Source organism: Anguilla anguilla, chromosome 12, assembly GCF_013347855.1.
Source record: "Anguilla anguilla isolate fAngAng1 chromosome 12, fAngAng1.pri, whole genome shotgun sequence".
NCBI classification, from domain to species: domain Eukaryota; kingdom Metazoa; phylum Chordata; class Actinopteri; order Anguilliformes; family Anguillidae; genus Anguilla; species Anguilla anguilla.
This window is the reverse complement of record NC_049212.1, coordinates 31,550,619-31,574,443: the sequence shown is the minus strand read 5'-3', so window position 1 is coordinate 31,574,443 and position 23,825 is coordinate 31,550,619. Positions and strand designations below refer to the sequence as shown.

The window sequence follows — 23,825 nt, the reverse complement described above, 5'->3', positions numbered from 1 at the left end:
GGAGAGATCACTATTTGGCAGCCTTTCTGTACGAGCGCTTGCATTTCTCTAGTGAGTGAGAAAGAAAGACACAGAACGAAAGCGAGAACTAGTGGTTGGTGTTCCGGGAGAGGGGGTATCATTGTCATTCTCCCTTATTTACCAACCCCCCTTGTCCTGGTGACTGCTCTTGCACGATAATGGACGGGGAAAGGTCCGGTGGAGTAGCAGGCGGAACGAATCCGAATCCGGGAGGAGGGAGCGGCGTGGGGCGCAATCCTAACGGGCCGAAAGCTGTGCCAGGGCCAGCTACGGCAGCAGCGGCCGCGGCGGCGGCGGCAGCAGCTGGGGCGATGGCCGGCTCTTCCCAACCACGGGAGCCGCAGGACGGCGAAGCGGGCCTTTCGCTGCCTGGGATTTTGCACTTCATCCAGTATGAGTGGGGCCGCTTCCAGGCCGAGAAATATCGCTGGGAGGCCGAGAGAGACGAACTCAGGGTAACTAACCAAGCGTTATTTGTTCTGTTGTCTGATTGCACATCGATTAAAACGCACAAATCACGACAGTAAGTTATAGTCCAATAACCTCTAGGTTGGGATAGTTTTGACGAGATCGTGACAATACGGTGGCAATTGTGTGCACTGTATGCAGAACGACTAGCTTCAACTAACTAGCGTCGGCGTCGTTGTAACACTATAACGGCAGCAAAGCTTGCAAAACGGCACGAATTTGTAGCGAGCTACAAAAATGAGCGTTTCAAGGCGCTTGGTCATTTTGGTGTGAGCGACATGGACAATATATTCACCAACAGAAGCTTCTTGTGTACTTTGTCGTCGCAGTAGTAGCCTATTAAAGGTTTTACGCTAACCATTGATAATAGTTTTAAAAAATGCTACTCACAAAACACAGATAATTCATATCCTTAATCTAATGTAGAAAATGGGATGCACTTTGATATGTTTGAATGTAGCCAGTGATTTGTAAAGACAATCAAACAACTGTCAGTATAATTGCATGCATGTAGGCTATAGCTATGAAATCGTCAGAATGCATTTGTAATCTCACGATTTGTAGCTAGCTTTCTGGTGCACAGCGTTAAACTGCAAGATTTCTTGTAATTCGACAAGACCGCCCCGGTAGTTGTTCCACTCCTTGGTTTATATTCTAAATCAGGTCAGATGGCGAGTAGTAAATCAGTTAACATGACAATTTCTTCACAGATTTACAACAGCCCACCTATCTAACTAAATCTAAAACGGAAAACTAGGCAAATGGCACACCACGAATGCTTCGGGTGGTCCAAAGCCAAATGTGCTAATATTTTGGGAATTTGATCGACGGAGTAGGCTATGGAAAAATAGCTCGAGATTACTGTGCTGTCACGTGATTTCATCTCGACGACAATCTCTAGAATACAGTGCGTTTGTAAATCCTCTGCTTGTAGGCTGTATGGAATCGACATGGTGATGTAATGCTGTTTCTATAGGTTGTGCTGTTTGTAAAACTGCAGAGATATGGCTTTAAATATTCTTTCTGTTCACCCTATGTTGGTGGTCCCCTGCACTCGAAATGTGTTGTCCTGATTACAGTTTTTGTCTGACATGGGTTTACGTAAAATAAGCCTTTTTGTCACATAGGGGTCTTTGCATTCAATGCCATTCCAATATTGTGTGTTTTGAAAGGTCATATAGCTTCCAACAATTTAGGCTTCTCGATTAACATCGAAAATGACCTATTTAGATGTCCCAGAAGGGTCTATTTCCGGTTGCGGATATTCTAATGATGCGAACGATAATTTGACAACTACGAAGGCTTAGAATTCACTTCACCAGTAGTTTTTAAGCATTTGCAGACGGGAATCGTGAGATCTCATAATAATTGGGCTTTTCCCGCTTTTATTGAAATAATTAGGCACTGGGAAAAGACGGGCAATTAGACATTCAAACACTGGCCCGGATTACATAAAACTCGAGAGTGGGCTCTAAAACGGGAAAGCCCCAGCGCTATTTGAGGGCCGGAATAGACCACATTTGTCTTTGGAGACCTTCTCATTACGTGTCCGTGTTTCATAAGCGTGGATGTGTCAGCCGGAGACTTTAGAACGCTCGAGTCTTCTTTCTCCGTGGCGTGGGAGTGGACAGTTCCTCGTACGGGGGCCAGTCGGTGGGTCTATTGCTGTGCTAAAACAAAGACAGAGCGTAAAATGTGTATTTGTTTTTATTTGCACCTTTTGGCCTCCAGGTCTGTCCCTTTTGCTGGGTCTCTTGAATCCTTCATTCACCCGGCATAAATCAGTTACACCTGTGTCGGTTCATCTTTTTTGACAGTCAGAACTTCACCGGCATTAAGCCAGGTTTGACGTCTACAAAGGGTCTTCTGTGAGCAGAAACAAGCCAGTTGTCCCTTCTATTCTTAACAACCACCTATAAATCTGCTCTTGTGTTTGTGTGCTTTCCCTATGGCCTATATAAAAACGGTGGGACCTTTTTTTGCATAAGTGGTCAGTTCAAAATTTGACCACATTTGCATTCTGTGTATGGTCGGCTTTCTACCCCTCTAGCACTTTACTGAATTTTATTCACTTCAACATATTCCGTCATGTGTTGTTACAGATCTACCTTAACATCTTTTGTACGACTTGGGAGCTGGATTAAATTAAAACGTTTAGCATTAGTTGCCCACTAATTGCTTGTTACAGTTTAAATAGAAACTTGAGTTTAGACCATGATAACCTGTGGGGGAATCGCCTAGTAAGGGTGTTGCTCTTGAGCTGTGAAGCTCACAACTTTGTGACTGAGTAGTTATTCTGGAAATCAAGGCACCGAACCCCAGACGGCTCTCTGTTCATCTCTCCCTCCCTCTTTCTAAAGTGGGAAAACTAATCTCTGTCTTGCTTTCGAAAAGATCAGTATTCAACTTTGTTTCGGAAGACGGCTGCAGGACTGGTCATATCTGATTCGTGTGTTGGTCGGAATATAAAATTGGCCCTTGACTATTAATAGCTGCCCTAGAAAAAAAAAAAAAAAAAAAATCTGTGGTTTGAAGTTGTATTATCACTGGCTTTTACCCCTTAATTCCAAGAAAGTCTGTTTGCTGACCAGATGCATATTCTAATCTTTGCATGGCTTGCCTTTGATGCATTGACGTCTGTGTTTTAACTTCGTTTGCGGAGGTGCCTTCCCTGGGAGAACAGCAGCTGTGTCATTGAGACCTGCAGCCCTCCTGCTCACACACCCAGTTTGCTAGCCGCCGCTGCCCCCAGTCCCTGTCTTCCTGCGGCAGAGGCGCGAGGCGCGACCCAGAGGCTCAGTCTGAAATGTGTAATGGCTCTGTGGCCAGCCGTATTGATAGGCTAATGGCTCTCTTTGCCGTGATGGGGCTGGCCTTTCATTAGAACTGAACACGGCCCTAATTAAATGCTGCTTCTCCTGCGTTCAGTGCACAGCGGAGTCTGCTGCTTCACCTCATTAACCGCTCCTTATCGGTGGATGTGTGGTTGGCTTTTATATGTTGAAGGTCTGCCAAAGAAAGGATGGATAAAATCTTCTCCTTCTGCTCTTGAGGATCGAAACGCAACCCCCCCCCCCCCCCCGCCCCTGTTCCCGTCCCACATTGCTCCCATTGCATTCTGGGAGATGCCCCACCTCCACGGTGTTCTTGTCCTAGCTGGGCCAGGCGTGGCCTTGATTATAAATGTATTGCATTTAGAAGAATCTCTGAATAGCCAACGTTTTGTCCCCAGACAAAACATTGCATGTGGTGAACCGGAATAAAGGATCAAAGTACTGGTTATGGGAATGAGAATAAGCACCGGATCAGTGTTTGTAAACAAAGAGCTTCTCTGGAACTGGGTGGTGAATGTTCATCTGGTGCTTACAGTCAGTGCGCCACTCAAATGACGTTGGTGTCCAATGTGATCAAATATTGCTTCATGTGGGGTTGGTAGGCAATACTTTGGAATCATTTAGGGCTTGTTTATTTCCCCATGTTTCAGTATAAGCAATCTTGTCACCAGCCACATAGGTCACCCTAAAGCTAGGGTGTTCAATTTTCTGAAAAGGGTAGGTGTGGGCGTGGGTTTTTATATTCGCCCAGCACTAACACACCTGATTCAACTAACTAATCAAGGTCTTCACTCAAGACCTTAATGGACGCTCAGTATATAACTTCTCAGTATATAACTTTAAACCATCCATCCATTGGATTTGTTTTTCCTCAAACTCTATCTCTTGTGACAGAAGGCTCCTTACACACACACACACACACACACACACATACACACACCCCCACCCCACTCTGCCCAGAGTACCCAAACTAGATATTTGTCCTAGAAAAGTTCTCTGCTCTAATTGTAGGGCTGGGCTGTGGGCCCTTAGGAATAGACTGAGTCTGTAGGAAGCTGCTCTTTACCTTGCTATGTGGATGAAGCAGCATTACTTTAAGTGTAGTGTAATGGGTAGGGAACTGGGCTTGTATCCTGAAGGTTGCTGATTCCCAGGTAGCTGTTGTACCCTTGAACCATGTACTCAACCTAAATTGCTTCAGTCTACTATCCAGGTAAATACATGTAAAAATGCTAAAGTTGTATATGTCGCTCAGTTGAGAAGTGACGGCTGGCCCCTGCTTTCCTGTGAGAACAGGAAGAGAGGAATGACGCCCACCAATCCCAGCAGTTTTAATGCATACCGCTCGAGTCATTCCCGGTCTTATGAGATGCACGGTGAATGGATTTCAGGAGCCAATAGGAGGCTTCCATTACAAACATCCCTCAAGTTCTCACCAAAGTTGGAGTGGATCGAACTGCTATTCATTGAGAATACGATTCTCTGACAAGCGTGCAGCTGTTGTCGAACTTGCTATCGATGAGTTCCCAGTGCTTATAGAATGGTTTCGGCCTTGGTGGTCCCCAGATTGGCTGGAGCCAGGTTTTCCTGACTTCTGATTGGCTGCGGGGTGGACCAGGACGTGAGTGTGATTGTCTGTCGCCGGGGAGAAAAACGGTCGCCCGAAGAACCCGCGCAAGCTTCAGAAAAACCCATTTGCGTCCCAGCCAGTGGGAAGCTGGGGAAAACCCAGCCCCAGCCTATCGCAGCCATCGGATCCCAGGTGGGGAGGGGCGGAGGTGGAGGCCAGTAGGGACCTGCCGCTCTGAGTCACCGGGGGAGCGGGCTGTGATTTGGGGCCTTGGCGGGGCGCAGTCACCCGGCAGGTATGCTGCGGGACGGCCGGGCTGGAGACGGCAGGTCCCAGCATGCTCTCCTGCAGAACAAGGAGCGAGGAATGATACCCCCCAATCCCAGCAATTCCCCACACACAGCACACACACACACACTCCATCCTCCTCCCTCCATCCCTTCAAATACAGACTGCAGCCATCACCTCACCATGTACTTCGCCAAGTACACAAAGGGGAAAGTGTACTGAAGAGGAAAGGGACTGTCTTGCAGTGCTGAAAGTTTTATAGTGTGAAAGTTTCCCAGCTGTTGAGTAATTTGAGGATGCTTCTTTAGAGGTGCTTGTGCCTAATGCCTATAGGCTATTTATTAAAGCATTTTCTACATTTCTCACTGCACGTTGGATTAAAAACTCTGCCATTTCGGATTTGGTAGTTTGCCATATTCTGTTTTTCCGGTAAAATTAGTTGTTCCCTTTTGAGCCGTGTGTGGTTGAGCTTCACGCTGGCTTTTTAAACCGTGAAGTTTGTGACTGTTTGAATGGTGGGCGTGTTAACCGTTTCACAGCTGTAAAAGAGTTCTCTGCAAAGTGTTTAGAGTCTGAACAAGGAGGTGTACTGGCACACACATGTGAGTGTGTGGGTGTGTCTGTGTGAGTGAGTGAGTGTGTGTGAGTGGCAATGGGGCAACATAGCTCAGGGTGGCAACGGGGCAACATAGCTCAGGAGGTAAGAGCGGTTGTCTGGCAGTCGGAGGGTTGCCGGTTCGATCCCCCGCCCTGGGCGGGGCCAAGTGTCCCTGGGCAAGACACCTAACCCCTAATTGCTCCCAACGAGCTGGTTGGTACCTTGCATGGCAGCCTTTCACCGTTGGTGTGTGAGTGAGTGTGTGTGTGAATGGGTGAATGAGAGGCATCAATTGTAAAGCTATATAAATGCATTTACCATTTACCGTATGTGAGTGTGTGTGTGTATGTGAGTGTGAGAGAGTGAGTGAGTGTCAGTGTGTATGAGTGTCAGAGAGTGAGCAGGGAAGTGGGCCCAAGAGAACCTTAGAGAGTGATAGGAGAGGGGGAGAGCAAAATAAATTTAAAAAAAGTCAACCATGTCTGTCGACAATTTTGACTAAATTTAGACTGAGTGTTGTTGCCAAACGCACAGAGAAACCGAAATATGATGGTGATGATTCATCTTCTGGCCATCGGGGACAGCAGAGAGCATTAAAAACCCTTACTGTAAAACATTTTTCCTCATATTGGGGGGAAAAATAAGTCATATTGAATTATCTTACCGTTTTAAATACCGTGGCAATCCTACCTGAAGACGTGGCGTCTTGTTACCTGTTATTGCAAATAGTGCATGCCATCTCAATGTTTGCGGTAGCATTTTGATTTTGCTTATTGGTACGCTTTAGGGTATTGACAGTTCTTTCACCTGCAGCGGCAGTGAGTAATCCACCCACACATGCCTCTATAAGAACAGGATGTGTGAGATATTCAGTTCAGCTCCATGCCATGGAGAACCCACTGCCTTGAGGTTGGGTGGCCTGAGCAATATAAAGTGTGTGGAAACCGCTCCGCTTGTGTGTGTCCGTTATTACCCACTTTGTAAGGTATAGGGTCATTGCATAAACGTGTGTGTGTGTGTGTGTGTGTGCTTCCACGTGTGCATGTGTGTGTGTTTGTGTGTAAACCCAAATGTGGCTTTTTAAGGCAAGTGTATCTAAGGTCCCCTGTGTGTATATAAGTGAGAGAAAGGGACAGGATTTACTTCCCCGTGTGTGTGTGTGCTTATTTGAGAGAGAGGCAGGTTATGTACATTTACTGTCATGTGTTTTTGTGTATAGCAGCAGATCTGTGCAGTGATGTCCCCATGTGTGCATGTGTGTATTTTCTTTTCTTAAGGGTATGTGCACTAAAGTCTCCTTTCATAGGGATGTGTACACTAATGTCCCCTGTGTGTGTGTTTTCATAGGGACATGTGTGCTAATGTTTCCTGTGTCTGTATTTGTGTCTGTGTGTATATGTATGTATGTATGTGTGTGTGTGTGTTCATAGGGATATGTGTGCTAATGTTCCCTGTGTGTGTGTGTGTGTGTGTGTGTGTGTGTGTGCGCGTGCGCTCATAGGGATATGTGAGCTAATGTTCCCTGTGTGTGTGTGTGTGTGTGTGTGTGTGTGTGTGTGTGTGCGCGTGTGTGCGTGTGCGTGTGCGTGTGTGTGTGTGTGTGTGTGTGTGTGTGTGTGTGTGCGCTCGTAGGGATATGTGAGATAATGTTCCCTGTGTGTGTGTGTGTGTGTGTGTGTGTGTGCGCTCATAGGGATATGTGAGCTAATGTTCCCTGTGTGTGTGTGTGTGTGTGTGTGTGTGTGTGTGTGTGCGTGTGCGCGCTCATAGGGATATGTGAGCTAATGTTCCCTGTGTGTGTGTGTGTGTGTGTGTGTGTGTGTGTGTGTGTGTGTGTGTGTGCGCTCATAGGGATATGGGTGCTAATGTTCCCTGTGTGTGTGTGTGTGTGTGTGTGTGTGCGCTCATAGGGATATGTGAGCTAATGTTCCCTGTGTGTGTGTGTCTCCAGGCGCAGGTGGCTTTTCTGCAGGGTGAGAGGAAGGGACAGGAGAACATGAAACAGGACCTGGTGCGCAGGATCAAGATGCTGGAGTACGCCCTCAAACAGGAGAGGTGAGAGAGAGCGAGAGAGAGATGGAGAGCTTGAGAAAGCACACCCTCAAATAGGAGAGAGAGCATGAGAAAGCATGCCCTCAAATGAAAGAGAGGGAGGGAGGGAGGGAGGGAGAGGGAGCGAGCAAGCGAGCGAGTGGAAGACCATCAGAAATCATGCCCTCAAATGAGAGAAAGAGAGAGAGAACACACTCGTACAGGAGAGGAGGGGGGGAGAGTGGGAGTGGGAAAAAGAAAAAAAAACACACATTCTCATACAGGGGAGGTGAGAGAGTACTTAGAAAAATCATTTGAGTCTATTTTCCCTCTTCAAAGAAAATCTTTAAAGTACTATGGTGGGTGAAGTGTAAAGCATAATTAAATATGTGCACAAAGCACAATGTGTGGTATGGTTTGGAGGTTAAAGGACCTCCCAGCCTTGTATTGCATGACACACAGTTCACAGTTTGTGATGCGCAGTGCGGTTGATCACCCATAAAGCAATGGATCTGTTGGAGTAGTGCTGTCAGAACCGGGCCTCGGCAACAGATTGTGATCTTCTAAAAGAATCGCAGATGTCTGGGGGAAAAAATCGAAATGATGCCTTGGTAACATGTCCCTAGATCGTTCTGAATTGTACTTCCTTTTGTCAGTTCGCTTAAACATTAACTGCTTGCTTTTATATTGAGTTAAATACAGTAAAAGGCAAAACCTGAAGAGTACTGTATGCACCCAGATGACTTTTTAAACTGAATATTCCAATTAGAATGCTGTTCATACTGTTTGACAGGGTACTGCTCGTGCTGTGTGGTTTGGGGGCATTTCGGTTTGGAAAAACAGCACCTGTGCCAAATATCTTGTTGACAGCCTAGTTATTTTCAAAATGGCACGAAAACAAAGAAAAAAACACTAAATGATATGTTCGGGGCAGAATTAGAACCAGCTTCCATTCATTACGACTGCGAAGAACGTGTTTATTCATCTGTTTTAATTGCGATGGCGTACGCTTTTGAAAATTAATTAGATTGAGATTTGCGTGTGGCCTCTGAAAGGCAGCAGTGAGAGAGGGAAAGGGTGCAGTCAGTCAGACGCGGTGAGAGAGCGAGGTGGGTGTGTGCTGTATGCAGAGAGAGGGTGTGATTGCTCTGGGGAGTAGCGCCGTGTGGGTGATGGAGGTGTGAACGAGACGCAGATGTGGGAGTGGGGAAGGTGAAGTGACACGTGGCAAACGCACTCACTGGTTTGTGGTTGAAGGAGAGGGATGCTGTGGAGATTGTGACTGACGTCTTGTCCGTCTGTCCGTCTGTCCGTAGGGCCAAGCACCAGAAGCTGAAGGCGGGGAACGAGCAGAACCCTGGAGAGAAGAAACCGGAGACGGAGTCTGAGCAAGGTGCTGCACGTCTTTACCACACCTCACTGCATCAGGGCCAAATTCCACACCGCATCAGAGCCATACTCTACACAGTGTCCAAGCCAAACCCCTCACTGCATCAGCACCGCACTCCACGCAGAATCAGGGCCGAACCCCACGCTCCATGAGGGCAAAATCCACACTGCGTCAGGGCCAAACTCCACGCAGAATCAGGGCCAAACCCCACACTGCGTCAGGGCCAAACTCCACGCAGAATCAGGGCCAAACCCCTCACTGCATCAGGGCCAAACTCCACGCAGAATCAGGGCCAAACCCCACACTGCGTCAGGGCCAAACTCCACGCAGAATCAGGGCCAAACTCCACGCAGAATCAGGGCCAAACCCCACACTGCATCAGGTCCAAACCCCTCATTGCATCAGGGCCACACTCCTCGATGGTGTGTGCTGATGAAGGCAGTTGTGCTTTGCCCTGGTCTAGGCTGGGTTCCTGGTGTGCGTGTGATATATGGGCATTTGCAGAATGCGCTCTGAGATGGTTAAGCTGGAGGTTCAGTGTGGCGCAGTATGTCACCATATGTGTGTTTGGGTGGCTGTTACTTCCTGTCTTGACTGTCACCCTCTCACCCCCCGCAGTTCCTAACGGGCCAGCAGAGTCCGACTCGGAGCCGGCCAATCAGATGTCCTGGAAGGAGGGACGTCAGCTGCTGCGCAAGTAAGGGCACCCAGAGGAGTGGGCGGGGCACGGAAACGCTGGCCGCTGCGGCCTTCTGAGGGGCGGGGTCGGAGCGACGCGCTTTTTAAACGGGGGGGACTCTCCGTGTGTGCGCAGGTACCTGGAGGAGGTGGGCTACTCGGACACCATCTTGGACATGCGCTCCAAGCGCGTGCGCTCCCTGCTGGGGCGCAGCAGCCCGGAGGCCAACGGCCCGCCCCCCGAACCCGAGCCGCACGCGGCGGGGGAGTCCCTGCTGGTGCGCCAGATCGAGGAGCAGATCAAGAGGAACGCCGGCAAGGAGAGCTCCAAGGAGCGCCTGGGCGGCTCGGTGCTCGACAAGCTGCCCTTCCTCCACGGCTGCGAGGACGAGGACGAGGACGACAGCGACGAAGAGGACGACTTCCAGGGCCTGGCCACGGACTGCATCGACGCGCCGCGCAAGAGCAAGAAGCAGCGGGTGAAGGTCAGTGGCTGCTCGACACCGCCCGCTGCTGTGCGTGCGTGTGTGTGCGTGTGTGTGTGTGTGTGTGTGTGTGCGTGCGCGTGTATGTGTGTGTGCGTGTGCGTGTGTGCGTGTGTGCGTGTGTGCGTGTGTGTGTGTGTGTGCGTGTGCGCGTGTGCGCGCGTGTGTGCTTGTGTGTATGTGTGTGTGTGTGTGTGTGCGTATTTGTGCGTATGTGTGCGTGTGTGCGCGTGTGTGTGTGTGCGCGTGTGTGTGTGTGCGCGCGCGTGTGCGTGTGTGTGTGCGCGCGCATGCGTGCGTGCGTGTGTGTGCGTGTGTGCGCGTGTGCGTGTGTGTGTATGCGCGTGTGTGTGCGTGTGTGCGCGTGTGTGCATGTGCGTGTGTTCATTTGCATGTGTGTGTTTTTGTGTTCCCAGTTGGGTGCAGAGCCCATGACGGCCGATCTGGACCCCGAGGATGAGGAGGATGAAGATGACTCCGAGGATGCGCTGAGCGAATTTGACTTCCTGGGGTCGGGGGAGGAGGGAGAGGGGGCAGGGGAGGCGCGCATCTCTGGGGACGGCCGGGAATTAGGTACACCACCCCTCGATCGACCCCGTCCGTCCGTCTGTCTGTCTGTCTGTGCCTCTATCTGCAGCTCTGTTCTGGGCTTTCTCTTTCCGGGCTTTGTGTAGCTTCTCTCAGTCTGAACATGGCTGCCGCTGTGTTTGTGTTCTGTCTGTCTGTCTGTCTGTCTGTTTCCTTTTGTCTGTCTGTCTGTTTCTTTTTGTCTGTCTTCTCTGTCTGTTTCCTTTTGTCTGACTGTCTGTCTCTGTTTTCTTCTGTCTGTCTGTCTTATCTGTTTCCTTCTGTCAGTGTTTATGGATGTGTCTGTGTCTGTCAGTGCATCTGTCCCTGCCTGTGTGTTTATGGAGGTCTACTTCCTGTATCTGTCTGTGTATTTTGTCTGTCTCTCTCTCGAGACTTCTGTGTCTGTGTGTCTGTCCTGGTGTTCAGTGTGTGTTTTTGTGTTGGGCTGTGTGTGTGCATGTGTGTGCCAGTGTGTGTTTGTGAGGGTGTGTGTTTGTGAGTGCGTGTGTGTGGTGTGTGTCTATGTGTGTGTCTTGATGAGTGTCTCCTCTCTGTGTGGGACAGAGAATCGCAGGAACAAGCTGCAGGGCATGATGTCTGATTTCCCCTCCAAACCTTCCCCGCCCCCCACTGTCCCGGGACAGTCTCGCTCTGGTGAAGGTAAGACCCCCCCTGAGCCCCCCTCCCTGTGTCGGGTTGTTCGGTTCCTCTACCCTCATGGTTCACGTGTTTACCTGTTTCACCCGAAACGTCTAACATTCACATATTCAAAATGAATCAAATGATTATAATTCATATAATTAATTAGATTATAATATAATATACTGTGTGCTTCTCTTAATAACGATAATATATTGTATACCATTTATGGTATCTTGCACAGCTGAGTATTACTGCTTGAAACTGCTTATTTGGTGAAAGGTTTAATTGAAATATTTTACCTTTCCCATACCGTAGGGGGCGCACTTGGTTTCTCCTCAGACGTCTTCATCCTGGACGCGGTTGGGGGCGGAGACATGAACCTGGGCGAGCTGGCCGACCTCACCGTCGCCAACGACAACGACCTCACCGTCGAAGTGAGTCCGCCGTCCGGCCCCGGTTCAGTACGGTTCAGTAGCGGTGGATTTACCGCCCCGGTTCCGTGCGGTTCAGTAGCGGTGGGTTTACCGCCCCGGTTCAGTAGCGGTTCAGTAGCGGTGGATTTACACGGTCAGACGGTTCAGTACGGTTCAGTAGTGGTGGATTTACCGCCCCGGTTCTGTACGGTTCAGTAGCGGTGGATTTACCGCCCCGGTTCAGTAGCGGTTCAGTAGCGGTGGATTTACCGCCCCGGTTCTATACGGTTCAGTAGCGGTTCAGTAGCGGTGGATTTACCGCCCCGGTTCAGTAGCGGTTCAGTAGCGGTGGATTTACACGGTCAGACGGTTCAGTACGGTTCAGTAGTGGTGGATTTACCGCCCCGGTTCTGTACGGTTCAGTAGCGGTGGATTTACCGCCCCGGTTCAGTAGCGGTTCAGTAGCGGTGGATTTACCGCCCCGGTTCAGTAGCGGTTCAGTAGCGGTGGATTTACCGCCCCGGTTCAGTAGCGGTTCAGTAGCGGTTCAGTAGCGGTGGATTTACACGGTCAGGGCCGCACGGTCACACGGTCTGGCCCTCGGTTTACAGTACGTCACGTCCATCAGTCAGATGCACGTATCTACTGTGAGTAACAACACATGACAACCTGAGTACATCCTCCTGAGTCACCAAAGCAACGGTGTCAGGCCTGGTTAGTGCCGTTCACAGAACAGCAAGAGAATGTCCATCATCATTACAGCACTAAATAAGGCCCATCATGTCAACTTTAGGCCAGAACTATAACACGAATCATAAAAATAACACCGATCGTATAATACGTGTGATAGGAATCTCAGGTTGATACCGCTGTCCATTTAAAGCCATGAAGCGTGCTGTGACAGTCCTGACGTCAGAGCGTGGGCGTGTGTGTGTGTGGGGGGGGGGGTTAACCCCGTACTGCCTGCGCTGGAGGCTGTGCCGCCGTCTCGCCGGCTTCCGAACGTCTGCGGCGACTTTGCGCCAGACGGCGAGGGCGTGCGCGTCCGCCTGCGGCCTGCCAGACACCGCGGGCTCTCCTGAGCGTGTGCGTGGGAGCCGGCCCGCCTTCAGACGAACCGACGCGTCTGCGCGGCGACGGCGACTGGAGAGGCGCACGCTGGAGGCGGATCTTTCTGGAACAGGGCTGGAAAAGATACCGTCGCTGCTCGAGACCTGACATTATATTTTATTCAGTTAACAGATTAAAAAAATAAATAAATAAAAATTGTACATCCTGAAAGCAATGTAGGGTTATACTGCTCCCTACGGGTGGATGTGGGTATTGCTCTTTTGGTGATGGTGTTACGTTCTTAATTGGCATATAGATTTGCATTCTAACCCTGGCTTACGCTACATTCAGACTGTTAATGCAGACTACAGACATGGTGCACAGACACAGACAGCACAAGCAGACATAACCATGCCGCGTCTTGCTCGTCTGCGCAGCTGCAGGACAGCCGGGAGGAGTTCAAGAAGACGTGGAACCCGCGCTTCACGCTGCGCAGCCACTTCGACGCCATCCGGGCGCTGACCTTTCACCCCAGCCAGGCCGTGCTGCTGTCCGCCTCGGAGGACGGCACGCTGAAGCTGTGGAACCTCAACAAAGCCATGCACTCCAAGAAGTGAGCCCTGCCCCGCCCCGCCGCGCCGCGCTCGCAGGAACCGGCCGCGTCATCACATCCTGTCGGGCATCACCGGTCAGCGCTGATGTCACGGACCCCTTTGGGAGAGGCTAGAGAACAATCTGGAACATTTTAAGTGGCTGAAGTTCTAGCCTCTAGGTTATAAATTGGCTGCTACCCCATTTACAGACAGTATGGGTATTTGAGGTTGTGCCACAGGCACCTTGCAATTCCGTGTAATGCCACAGGGGGTCTCGAAAGCCAATATTTAGAAATGAGAAAGGTCATACCACAGTCTCTGGACAGAGGAGTTCATTAGTGAACTCACCAGCATATGAAAATATCAATATTGTAGTATAGTGAAGCTAAGTGTGTGTTCATTGTGCTCCTCGGTCCCTACTCTATTGCCTTTCTCAGTCTATCTCTCTTTCTCTTTTTCTTTCTTTCTTCCCCTTTTAGAAATGCCGCGCTGGATTTTGAGCCCATCTACACCTTCAGGGCCCACAGGTGAGTCTCGATTTTGCCCACACTCCCCCGTAGCCAATCACATTCCTCTCTCTCTCTCTGTTGGCCGAATACAGACTCTGCCCACACCTCCCCATAGCCAATCACATTCCTCTACTCTGCAGGCCTGAGATGATGTGTATGTTCTCCACACGCTGATCACAGAACAGTATCCTGCATTTGCATACAGTGTTTGTGGTTACATGAGGTGAAGGGCCGTGGGCAGAAGTAACCCTGAACGCTGGCCTCTGGTCTCCGGTGTGCACTGAATAAATTTCTGGTGTGTGTGTGTGCGTGCGTGTGTGCGTCTGTGTGTGTGTGTGTGTGTGTGTGTGTGTGTGTGAGCAGCGGGGCGGTGCTGTCTCTGGCCATGGGCGAGGACGGCGAGTCCTGCTTCAGTGGTGGTCTGGACGGCTCTGTGCGATGTTGGAAGATTCCGGACCTCAACGTGGACCCCTACGACCACTACGGTCAGTCTGAACGCGGTTCCTGTGACCCGTTATGACCAGCCGCGGTCACGATCGACCCAGAATCCCTTTGTAACCCACTATGGTCAGTCAGCCTGCTATCTGCATAACAGACCGTGTTTTAGGACTAAGGCTTCTCTGTGTCCTCTAAGTTTGCCGCCTACGTGCTTCCCTGCTGGCCCTCAGTAGTGTTCATGTACCGGTACTAAAAGGGCTGCCCGTGACCGTCTGGGTGCAGGATGAGCCAGGCCTGAGGAAGGCTGGTCATTTTAATCCCGGGGGCGGGGGGGGGGGTGATGGCAGAAAACCAGCAGCTCCACAGGGGAGCCGTCACCTGTCTGTCACTCGGGCCCCACGCAACCGCATAGTTTTCATATAGCATGAAACGGCCCTGGTTACTAACGATCCTGCCAATTAAAATGAAAGTAAAATAATGTGAGTGCAATGAGGGCCTGCCTATCTGGCGTATCTTCATTATCGTTTCCCTGGGCAAATGTTACGGGAGACGCAGACACTGTGACAGGTTTATGTGAGAGGCGAGAGGAGCTGGATTCCTTTATCTAACCCCAGCGAGGCAAAACCAGGCCTTGACAACAGAGCTGCCAGTGGAACTGGGTGGTTTTGCATAAAGGTAGTGCTTATGGTTTGCCACTAGAGGGAGACATTTGTCAGGAAATAAGGTGAAAAGGAACGAGGAATTGCTCTGGAAGCGTTTCTGTGTTAGCTCAGCCATTGGGTTTTTTTTGTTAACTCTGTTTGGATGTGTGATCTTTCGTGTGTTTTCTGTGTGTGTGTGTGTGTGTGTGTGTGTGTGGATGTGTGATCTTTCGTGTGTTTTCTGTGTGTGTGTGTGGATGTGTGTGTGTGTGGATGTGTGTGTTCTTATGTGTGTTTTCTGTGTGTGTGTGTGCGTGTGTGTGTGGATGTGTGTGTTCTTATGTGTGTTTTCTGTGTGTGTGTGTGTTCTTATGTGTGTTTTCTGTGTGTGTGTGTGTGTGTGTGTGTGTGTGGATGTGTGTGTTCTTATGTGTGTTTTCTGTGTGTGTGCGTGTGTGTGTGTGTGTGTGTGTGTGTGTGTGTGTGTGTGGATGTGTGTGTTCTTATGTGTGTTTTCTGTGTGTGTGTGTGGATGTGTGTGTTCTTATGTGTGTTTTCTGTGTGTGTGTGTGTGTGTGTGTGTGTTCTTATGTGTGTTTTCTGTGTGTGTGTGTGTGTGTGTGTGTGGATGTGTGTGTTCTTATGTGTGTTTTCTGTGTGTGTGTGTGTGTGTGTGTGTATGTGTGTGTTCTTATGTGTGTTTTCTGTGTGTGTGTGTGTGTGTGTGTGTGTGTGTGTGTGGATGTGTGTGTTCTTATGTGTGTTTTCTGTGTGTGTGTGTGTGTGTGTGTGTATGTGTGTGTTCTTATGTGTGTTTTCTGTGTGTGTGTGTGTGTGTGTGTGTGTGTGTGTGTGTGTGTGTGGATGTGTGTGTTCTTATGTGTGTTTTCTGTGTGTGTGTGTGTGTGTGTGTGTGTGTGTGGATGTGTGTGTTCTTATGTGTGTTTTCTGTGTGTGTGCGTGCCCACAGACCCGGGGATCGAGAGCAGCGTGCTGGCGGGGCACGAGGATGCGGTTTGGGGCCTGGCTTACTCCGCCCCCCACCATCGCCTGGCGTCCTGCTCGGCCGACGGGACGGTGCGCATCTGGGACCCCCAGAACTCCACCCCCTGCCTCTCCGTCTTCAACAAGGAGAAGGGTGAGCCAGCGACAGGGCTGTGTGTGTGTGCTCTGTGTGTGTGTGTGTGTGTGTGTGTGTGTGTGTGTGCGTGTGTGTGTTTGTGCTGTGTGTGTGCGTGTGTGTGTGTGTGTGCGCGCGCGCTGACCGTCTGTCTCTCTCTGCCCCGCCCCCTCCCAGAGCACGGGATGCCCACCTCCGTGGCCTTCGTCACCTCCACCCCCTTCCAGGCGGTGGTGTCCTTCGACGGGGGCGAGACGCTGCTTTACGACCTCAACACGGAGCAAAGCATCATGGTCCTGGAGACCCGGACCAAGGAGGGTGAGTGCGTGTGGATCGGACCTGCGGCCAGCAGGGGCCTCTCTGCTGGCCCCATCCTGTATCCGCGCCTAACAGTTCCAGTGAGCGCTGCATGTCTCTCTGTCGCCCCCCGCAGGCAGCGAGCTGATTAACCGCGTGGTCAGCCACCCCTCTCAGCCCATCTCCATTACCGCCCACGAGAACCGCACCATCCGTTTCCTGGACAACAAGACCGGTCAGTGAGCGCTGTGGCACTTCAGCCAGCTCCTCTGTCTCAGTCACCTGCTCTTTATCCTGACCTCCCTCACACACTCACACCCACACGTGCGCTCACACACACACACACACACACACACACTCACACCCACACGTGCGCTCAGACGCACACACACACTCACCCACACACGTGTGCATACACACACACACTCACACCCACACGTGCGCTCACACACACACACACACTCACCCACACACGTGTGCATACACTCACACACACACACACACTCACACCCACACGTGCGCTCACACACACACACACTCACCCACACACGTGTACGTGTGCATGCGCTCACACACACACACACTCACCCACACACGTGTGCATACACTCACACACACACACACACTCACACCCACACGTGCGCTCACACACACACACACTCACCCACACACGTGTGCATACACTCACACGCACACACACACACACACTCACCCACACACGTGTGCATACACTCACACACACACACACTCACACCCACACGTGCGCTCAAACGCACACACACACTCACCCACACACGTGTACGTGTGCATGCGCTCACACACACACACACTCACCCACACACGTGTGCATACACTCACACACACACACACACACACACACACGGGGCATGTTGTAAATGTGAAATGAAGTATTTTACTTGGTTCAGAATGGGCCTTCTGAGTCAGAACACTAGCAGGTATCTGACTGTGTTCTGTGTTCTGCAGGGAAAGTCATTCACTCTATGGTGGCTCACCTGGATGCTGTCACCTGCCTGACCACAGATCCCAAAGGCACTTACCTCGTCTCTGGCAGTAAGTCTGATAATGTCCCACAATTCCCTCCTGTCTGACAGGGACCAGGGATCGCACGCCATCTTACACCCATGACAGGAAGAAGCACTCTGTAACTAACTGAATAACCAACTGAGAAGAAATTTTATTACCAGTGTTCACCAGCAGTGGCACCGGAGTCCCAGCCGATTCAGTGCAATATTTGTACTGCTTTTCTCACTTGCTAATGTAATGCCTGTGAATCCTTATCCATGGCGCTCGTGCACACGGGCAGGTAAAAGGTGGTGTAGTTCAGGGGTTGTTTTTTTCCCCTCCCGCCCTGCCCCCTGCAGGCCACGACTGCTCGGTGCGGCTGTGGACGCTGGAGAACCGGACGTGCGTGCAGGAGATCACGGCGCACAGGAAGAAGCACGACGAGGCGATCCACGACGTGGCCTTCCACCCCTCGCAGCCCTTCATCGGCAGCGCCGGCGCCGACGCCCTCGCCAAGGTCTTCGTCTGAGGGGCCGGCCCGACGCGGGGTGAGAGAGACGCGCCCCGACGCCGCGTTACCCAACACCGAGTTCCCCAATGCCGCGTTCCCCCAACACTGAGTCCCAACGCCGAGTCCCAACAACCAGTTCCCCAACGCAGAGTTCCCTCAGCGCTGCGTTCCCCAACACCGAGTTCCCCAACACCGAGTTCCCCAACGCCCAGTTCCCCAACGCCACGTTCCCCAACACCGCGTTCCCCAACACCCAGTTCCCCAACGCCACGTTCCCCAACGCCCAGTTCCCCAACGCCTAGTTCCCAACACCGCGTTCCCCAACGCCCAGTTCCCCAACACCGCGTTCCCTCAACGCTGCGTTCCCCGACCTCTTTTTTTGCCACGGCACACTTTTTATAATCAGACAATTCCGCCGCACGGCACTGTCCCATCAGCCACTAGAACGTTACACAGCGTCACACACACAGCGTCACACACACAGCGTCACACACACACAGCGTCACACACACCGCGTCACACACACACGTCCATTTGCGATAGAACTAGAACATTTTCCACGGCACACCCGGTGTGTTCTCACAGCACACTAGTGGCTCACCGGTTGAAAAACACTGCCCTAATGTCATTATTACAATCGACTTTACATTTGCACTGTACATAATGTGGCAACGATGCGTATATCTAACGTCATGCTGTGCGTGTCGCGTACATGCTTTTGCAATGCCGAGGCCGTTGTATAAAATGTTTTAACTCAAATCGAAAGAGAGCGATAGAAAAAACAGCTCATGAGACGGTAATTACAGTCCCCGCGCTCGAGATCCGCTCACGTCAGAAAAGCGTGAGGGTGTGTGAGAGCGGGTGATGGCGGCGTCTCCAGTCGCCTGACAGAGAAACCGTGCGTCTGAGATAATAGTGAAGGATTTGCGCAGTGAAAGGCGACGGGTGTGTTCCGGCTGTGACGTTGTTTTGACTGTATTAATAGCTGCTTTTCAGTGTTTTGTGTGTGTGTGTGCGCGTGAGAGTGATTCAGTGTGTCGTTTGTCATAGAGCAGTATATCAGTGTTACACCCTTGCCGCAATGTTGCTGATAACCCTCTTTTCTTCTCTCCCTCTCCCTCCCCCCTCCCTGTCTCTCTCTTTCTCTGCCTCTGTCCCTCTTTCACAGAAATTGCACATGGAAGAACCAGAAATCTTTCTCTCACACACACACACACACACACAACCACACACACACACACATACACAAACACAAACAGGAGGAGCATGGCCCACAGGCTGGGTCCAACACCCCCCCTCCCCCATCCTACACCTGCAGTCCCACTACACCTCAGTGTGTCCGTTTTTTATATCCATATTACTGCTTTTAATACCTACCTGTGTTACTATGGCTACGGCTAGGTAGGAGTAGGTCTGATGCACTACACGGTCAGTTCTCTTGAGCAGAGTCATAGCTGCAGGTGTCAGCCCTGTACACCTGCTGCCCCCCCCCCCCAGAGAGATGGAGGGGGGGAGAGAGGGACAGACAGGAGAGTAATGAGGAGCAGAGAAAGATGGACAGAATCTCTTGGACACCGAGGCCCAGAGCCCCGTATTGTAACACGAAACCTTTTGAAGTTCTAGGCGCAGCTGTGGGTAGTCATCGCCAAACATCCGCCATTCATTCCAGAACCATCCTTTTTACAGTTGGGGCCCGGTGCCCGACTCGCGCTGAAACCTAACATTTCATTCCAAAGTCTGTACCTGGTTGACACTATTTAAAAAAAAAAAAACAAAAACAAAAAAAAAAACACAAAAAAAGTCCTCTTAGCCAGCGCTGGAGAACGAACAGCTTTAATCACAGCCGTGCTGTTGCCACGCGAAGCCTGAATGTTTTTGTTTTCGTTTGTTTGTTTGTTTTGTTTTGTTTTGTTTAAGATTTTCGGTCTCGTATTTCACATGAAAGCACGTTGATTTGGAACCAGCAGCATCCATGTTAGAGGGGGAGAGAGTTATTCAGGGCGGAGCCACTGCAAACCCCTCCCATTTCCACAGTCTCCACCCACCCACACGACCTGCCCCCTCGCAACAGTCCTCTGAGTTATCCAATCAGGGTTCAGCTCAACCATACATGATATTGGATCCCACCTTTTGTTTGCTTTTTTTTGTTTGTTTGTGTTTGAAAGCCTAAGCTGATCGTGGGCTAGTGCAGCGGAGCAGAATCTGTGTTCTCAGATTCGGTGCCTGGCACAGGTTTTTCACCTGGGATGTGAAGCCTGTCGCCATTATCATTTGTCAGATACAGGGTGTGTCAGTTTCTCTTTGGGGAAAAAAACAGGCGCTGATATGTGATTGGACCAGATGTGTGACATGTGCCGTCTTGCCCAATCGGAGTAGACGGTGAATCATGTTCAAAGGAGAAAAGCAACAAGGGCCTTTCCTGCTATTATTTTCCCCCCCAAAATGAATTCACCGCTGGCCAAGGGAAGAGGAACGAATAGAAAATAATGGATACAAGCAAGATCGACTTGTAAATAGTAACCTTTATCATCTGTCTCTGTCATCATATCCTAATATATATGAAATGTATATAGTGTGCTTTTGGTTAATCTTGGTGCTAAAATCATGTCTGAATCAGGGACTTGGGTGGGAATATATCCTTTTCTTTTTTTTTTTAGTTGCAGTGACACTGGTGAGGTTTAAGAGAGAGGGGGCCAGAGAAAGGGCCCCGCCGCTGTAAGAGTGGGGCCTCACGGGGGCCTCCGGGGCCTGGGTCCCCCTTCACGTTTTAAACGAGGGACAGCTCGCGTCGTGACGCCGCAGTTTCGCTTATTTTTGCCTACGACCTCGTTTTTCCTTTGGCTTGCGCGAAGCTGGCCTTTTCGTTTCCTAGTTTAACGTTTATTGCCGTGGACCAAGGCGGCTGATGTATCTCGACGTGAGCCAAAACGTTTTTACACACCAAGCTCAGCTCTAATGTTTTTTACACCCCAAGCTCAGCTCTAATGTTTTTTACACCCCAAACTCGGCCCTAATGTTTTTTTACACCCCAAGATCAGCCCTAATCTTTTTTACACCCATGCTCTTCGCCAGGGTGAAACGGTCAACCCCGACTCGCTCCAGCTCTGCAGTCCAGAGAGACGAGTCTAAGAGATCTGTAAGTACCTGTGGGGTTTAGTGTTAATCGAGGCTCGCAGGGGTTGCATTTCTTCAGGAAGTAGTGCTAATGCAGTTCTTCAGCGTTTCTTTCTATACGAATGACTGATGAAGCCCCACATCGGTGTCTCAGCCTGAGTTTGATTGGTCATGCCTGCGCCTTTTGAGTGAAGCCTGTTTTGAACCCTTGGATCTGCTCTCCACAGTATTCTGTGTGCACGTCCCAGTGGGCTGATGGGAAATGCCTGTGGGTGCAGGGGAGTAGGATCGGGAGCAGGGAATGCTGGGAAAGCTGCGAGCACGCCAAAACATACCCCGCCAAGGTTTGCCGGTGACGTGGACTCATCGTTCCTCTAACCTCTGTTTTGTACGGAACCTTCGTGCCTGCAAACTGTCGGAGCCTCTGCAGTTTTACCACAGGCATGGATTTCGCAATAAAAGCGAACGCGTTGCGTTTGTCACGAGTATCGCAGTTAACGCAGAATCCTTAACGGACACGGTTTGTGCCTGACCGTTCACCAGGGTAGTTGTTGACGTTCACCAGGACAGAAAATTTGCGGTGCAACTGGCATTCGCCAGGATGGAAAATGCGGCAGTGGATCTTTGAACCTTTTTGGATGTAGCTTAGGACCTGCCGTGCCCACTCTAAACATGCTCCCAAGCACCTCTGTGACCTCTGACCTCCTTGTTTATAGTCGAACGCACAAAAAAGGATTGAAATTTTAACTAGTGGTTAACTAGTTGGTCTGTTGGCCTAGAGAGACCAGAAGAGAGAGCACTATATTTCCTGACCTCTCACCTTCGCACTTGCGAACTCAAGCTGACCTTGGGGGTCAAAGGTCATGGTGCTTATTGTCCCTTCCTCCTGTTTTTTGTGTGCTTTTTCCCCCCAATGCAGAACAGAAAAGCCTGCAGGCAGCTCTTTGGCTGTGGAAACACACTCAGATTAGCAGGCAGCAAATGGTGTCCTGTGTCAGTGATGTGGGTGAATCAGTAACCCTCCCTCTACGACTTGCCTCCCTCTCCACACTGGAAAGGTAGAGTTCTCACATTCAAACTGCTTCATTATGGGGGTGGCCCTGGTGTGTGTGTGTGTGGGGGGGAGGGGGTTTCAGAGGGCAGTCTTTGCTGATGTCACCCCCACCTCACCCCCTTCACATTGAACCCCACGTGGTAATGTCACACAAATTGACCTCTGAACCCTGATCGACCTCACGTTCTGAAATATCATTGTTTGCCTGTACACTAACAGCTGGCCTGTCCCCTTGTTGCACTACGTGGCCTGTGCTGTCCTGAGATTGGCCGTTCTATCCCCAGATAAAAGTCACAAGTTGTGTTTATCCGGTGCCTCTGACGGTCAGAGCTTAAAAAGCAGTTAGGGTTTGTTCTATGTAAAAACTGAAATGCAGGGAAAGCCGCTGATTGGATGTACCAACGCTGTTTCCTAAGTTTAATGAAGTTGGTATGTGGCTGGTACATATTTAAATACACTTTCAGCTAGTTTCATTTTCAAATGTTCGCTGAAATTATGTTTTAAACTAAACGGAAATATAGCAGGTAGAGAAAAAGGTCTTTCACTGCAGTTTGTCTGCCCGCTCTTTATCGTGATGCCCCAACGTGCCACCCGGTTCCACGTATTTCTGTGGCACCCCCCCCCCCCCCCCAACATTACACAATGTGCAAAGGCAATCACAGCCCAACATTCCAAATATCGGAAACGGACAAATCCACGCGAATCTATGCGCCTGAAAAAACGGAAGAAGATCCGGAGATGAGAAAAGACTAGAAAATGTTTTGTGTTTTTTAAATGTCCAATCATCATTTCATTTTTCCATTGTTTATTTTTCTTTATTATAATTATTATTATGGTTATTAAGATATAAGAATGCTGTAGTATCTTAATGTATTATTCTTTTAAGTAGGCTTAGAACTTGCTTGTGAATAATAGATTGCAATGTAAAACTGTCAAAAAATGTAAAAAGGAAAAAAAAGGAAAACAAAAACTACAGGAAAAAAATGAGTAACAGTCAAGGCCAAGGAAAAGGGCTGTTGTTTCTTTGTGTTTTATTTTTTTAATAGCAACTTATCACTGTGTGATATTTTGTACATCATGTATTCAAACAATTTCTTCTAACCACAAGGGACAAGGGACCTGCCTTTTATTTATTTCATTTAATTTTTTGTAACGCATTCTAGCTTGTATCAAAAAGATATATTTTCCTTTTCCTCTTTGTTTTGTTTACTTTGCGGGTCTTGTATCGTACGTCATTATGGAATAAAAAATAGGAAAAAAAAAAGGTTTTGTACATAGAACTGAAAACTCTCGTGTGTCTTTATTTGGTGCTCATATCTTTAAATGTATGTACCTGAGAGAGCTTTGCATTTATTTAAGAGTATGTATTTGGCACATTTAGAAGAAACTATATTAGTAAGTTACTTGCCGCTAGGGGTAGGGGCAGTGGAGTCAAGATGACGGAGTCGCGATGAAAGCAACACCGACTAATTAACCAGCCTAAAGAA

The 23,825-nt window shown here is 49.8% G+C and overlaps 1 protein-coding gene across 1 annotated transcript; it reads left to right on the top strand.

Annotated features, from left to right (window-relative positions):
* The first annotated feature begins 13 nt into the window (after nt 1-13).
* On the top strand, nt 14-23,618 carry strn4 (striatin, calmodulin binding protein 4). The gene is made up of 17 exons (XM_035385211.1): nt 14-476; nt 7,731-7,834; nt 9,127-9,203; nt 9,819-9,897; nt 10,015-10,363; nt 10,780-10,936; nt 11,498-11,593; nt 11,891-12,009; nt 13,476-13,651; nt 14,111-14,158; nt 14,504-14,625; nt 16,190-16,357; nt 16,517-16,657; nt 16,773-16,871; nt 17,621-17,707; nt 18,019-18,207; nt 19,339-23,618. Exons 1-16 carry the CDS (start codon nt 180-182, stop codon nt 18,186-18,188), a joined length of 2,289 nt encoding a protein of 762 aa, XP_035241102.1. The 5' UTR covers nt 14-179; the 3' UTR covers nt 18,189-18,207; nt 19,339-23,618.
* Nucleotides 23,619-23,825: the final 207 nt, after the last annotated feature.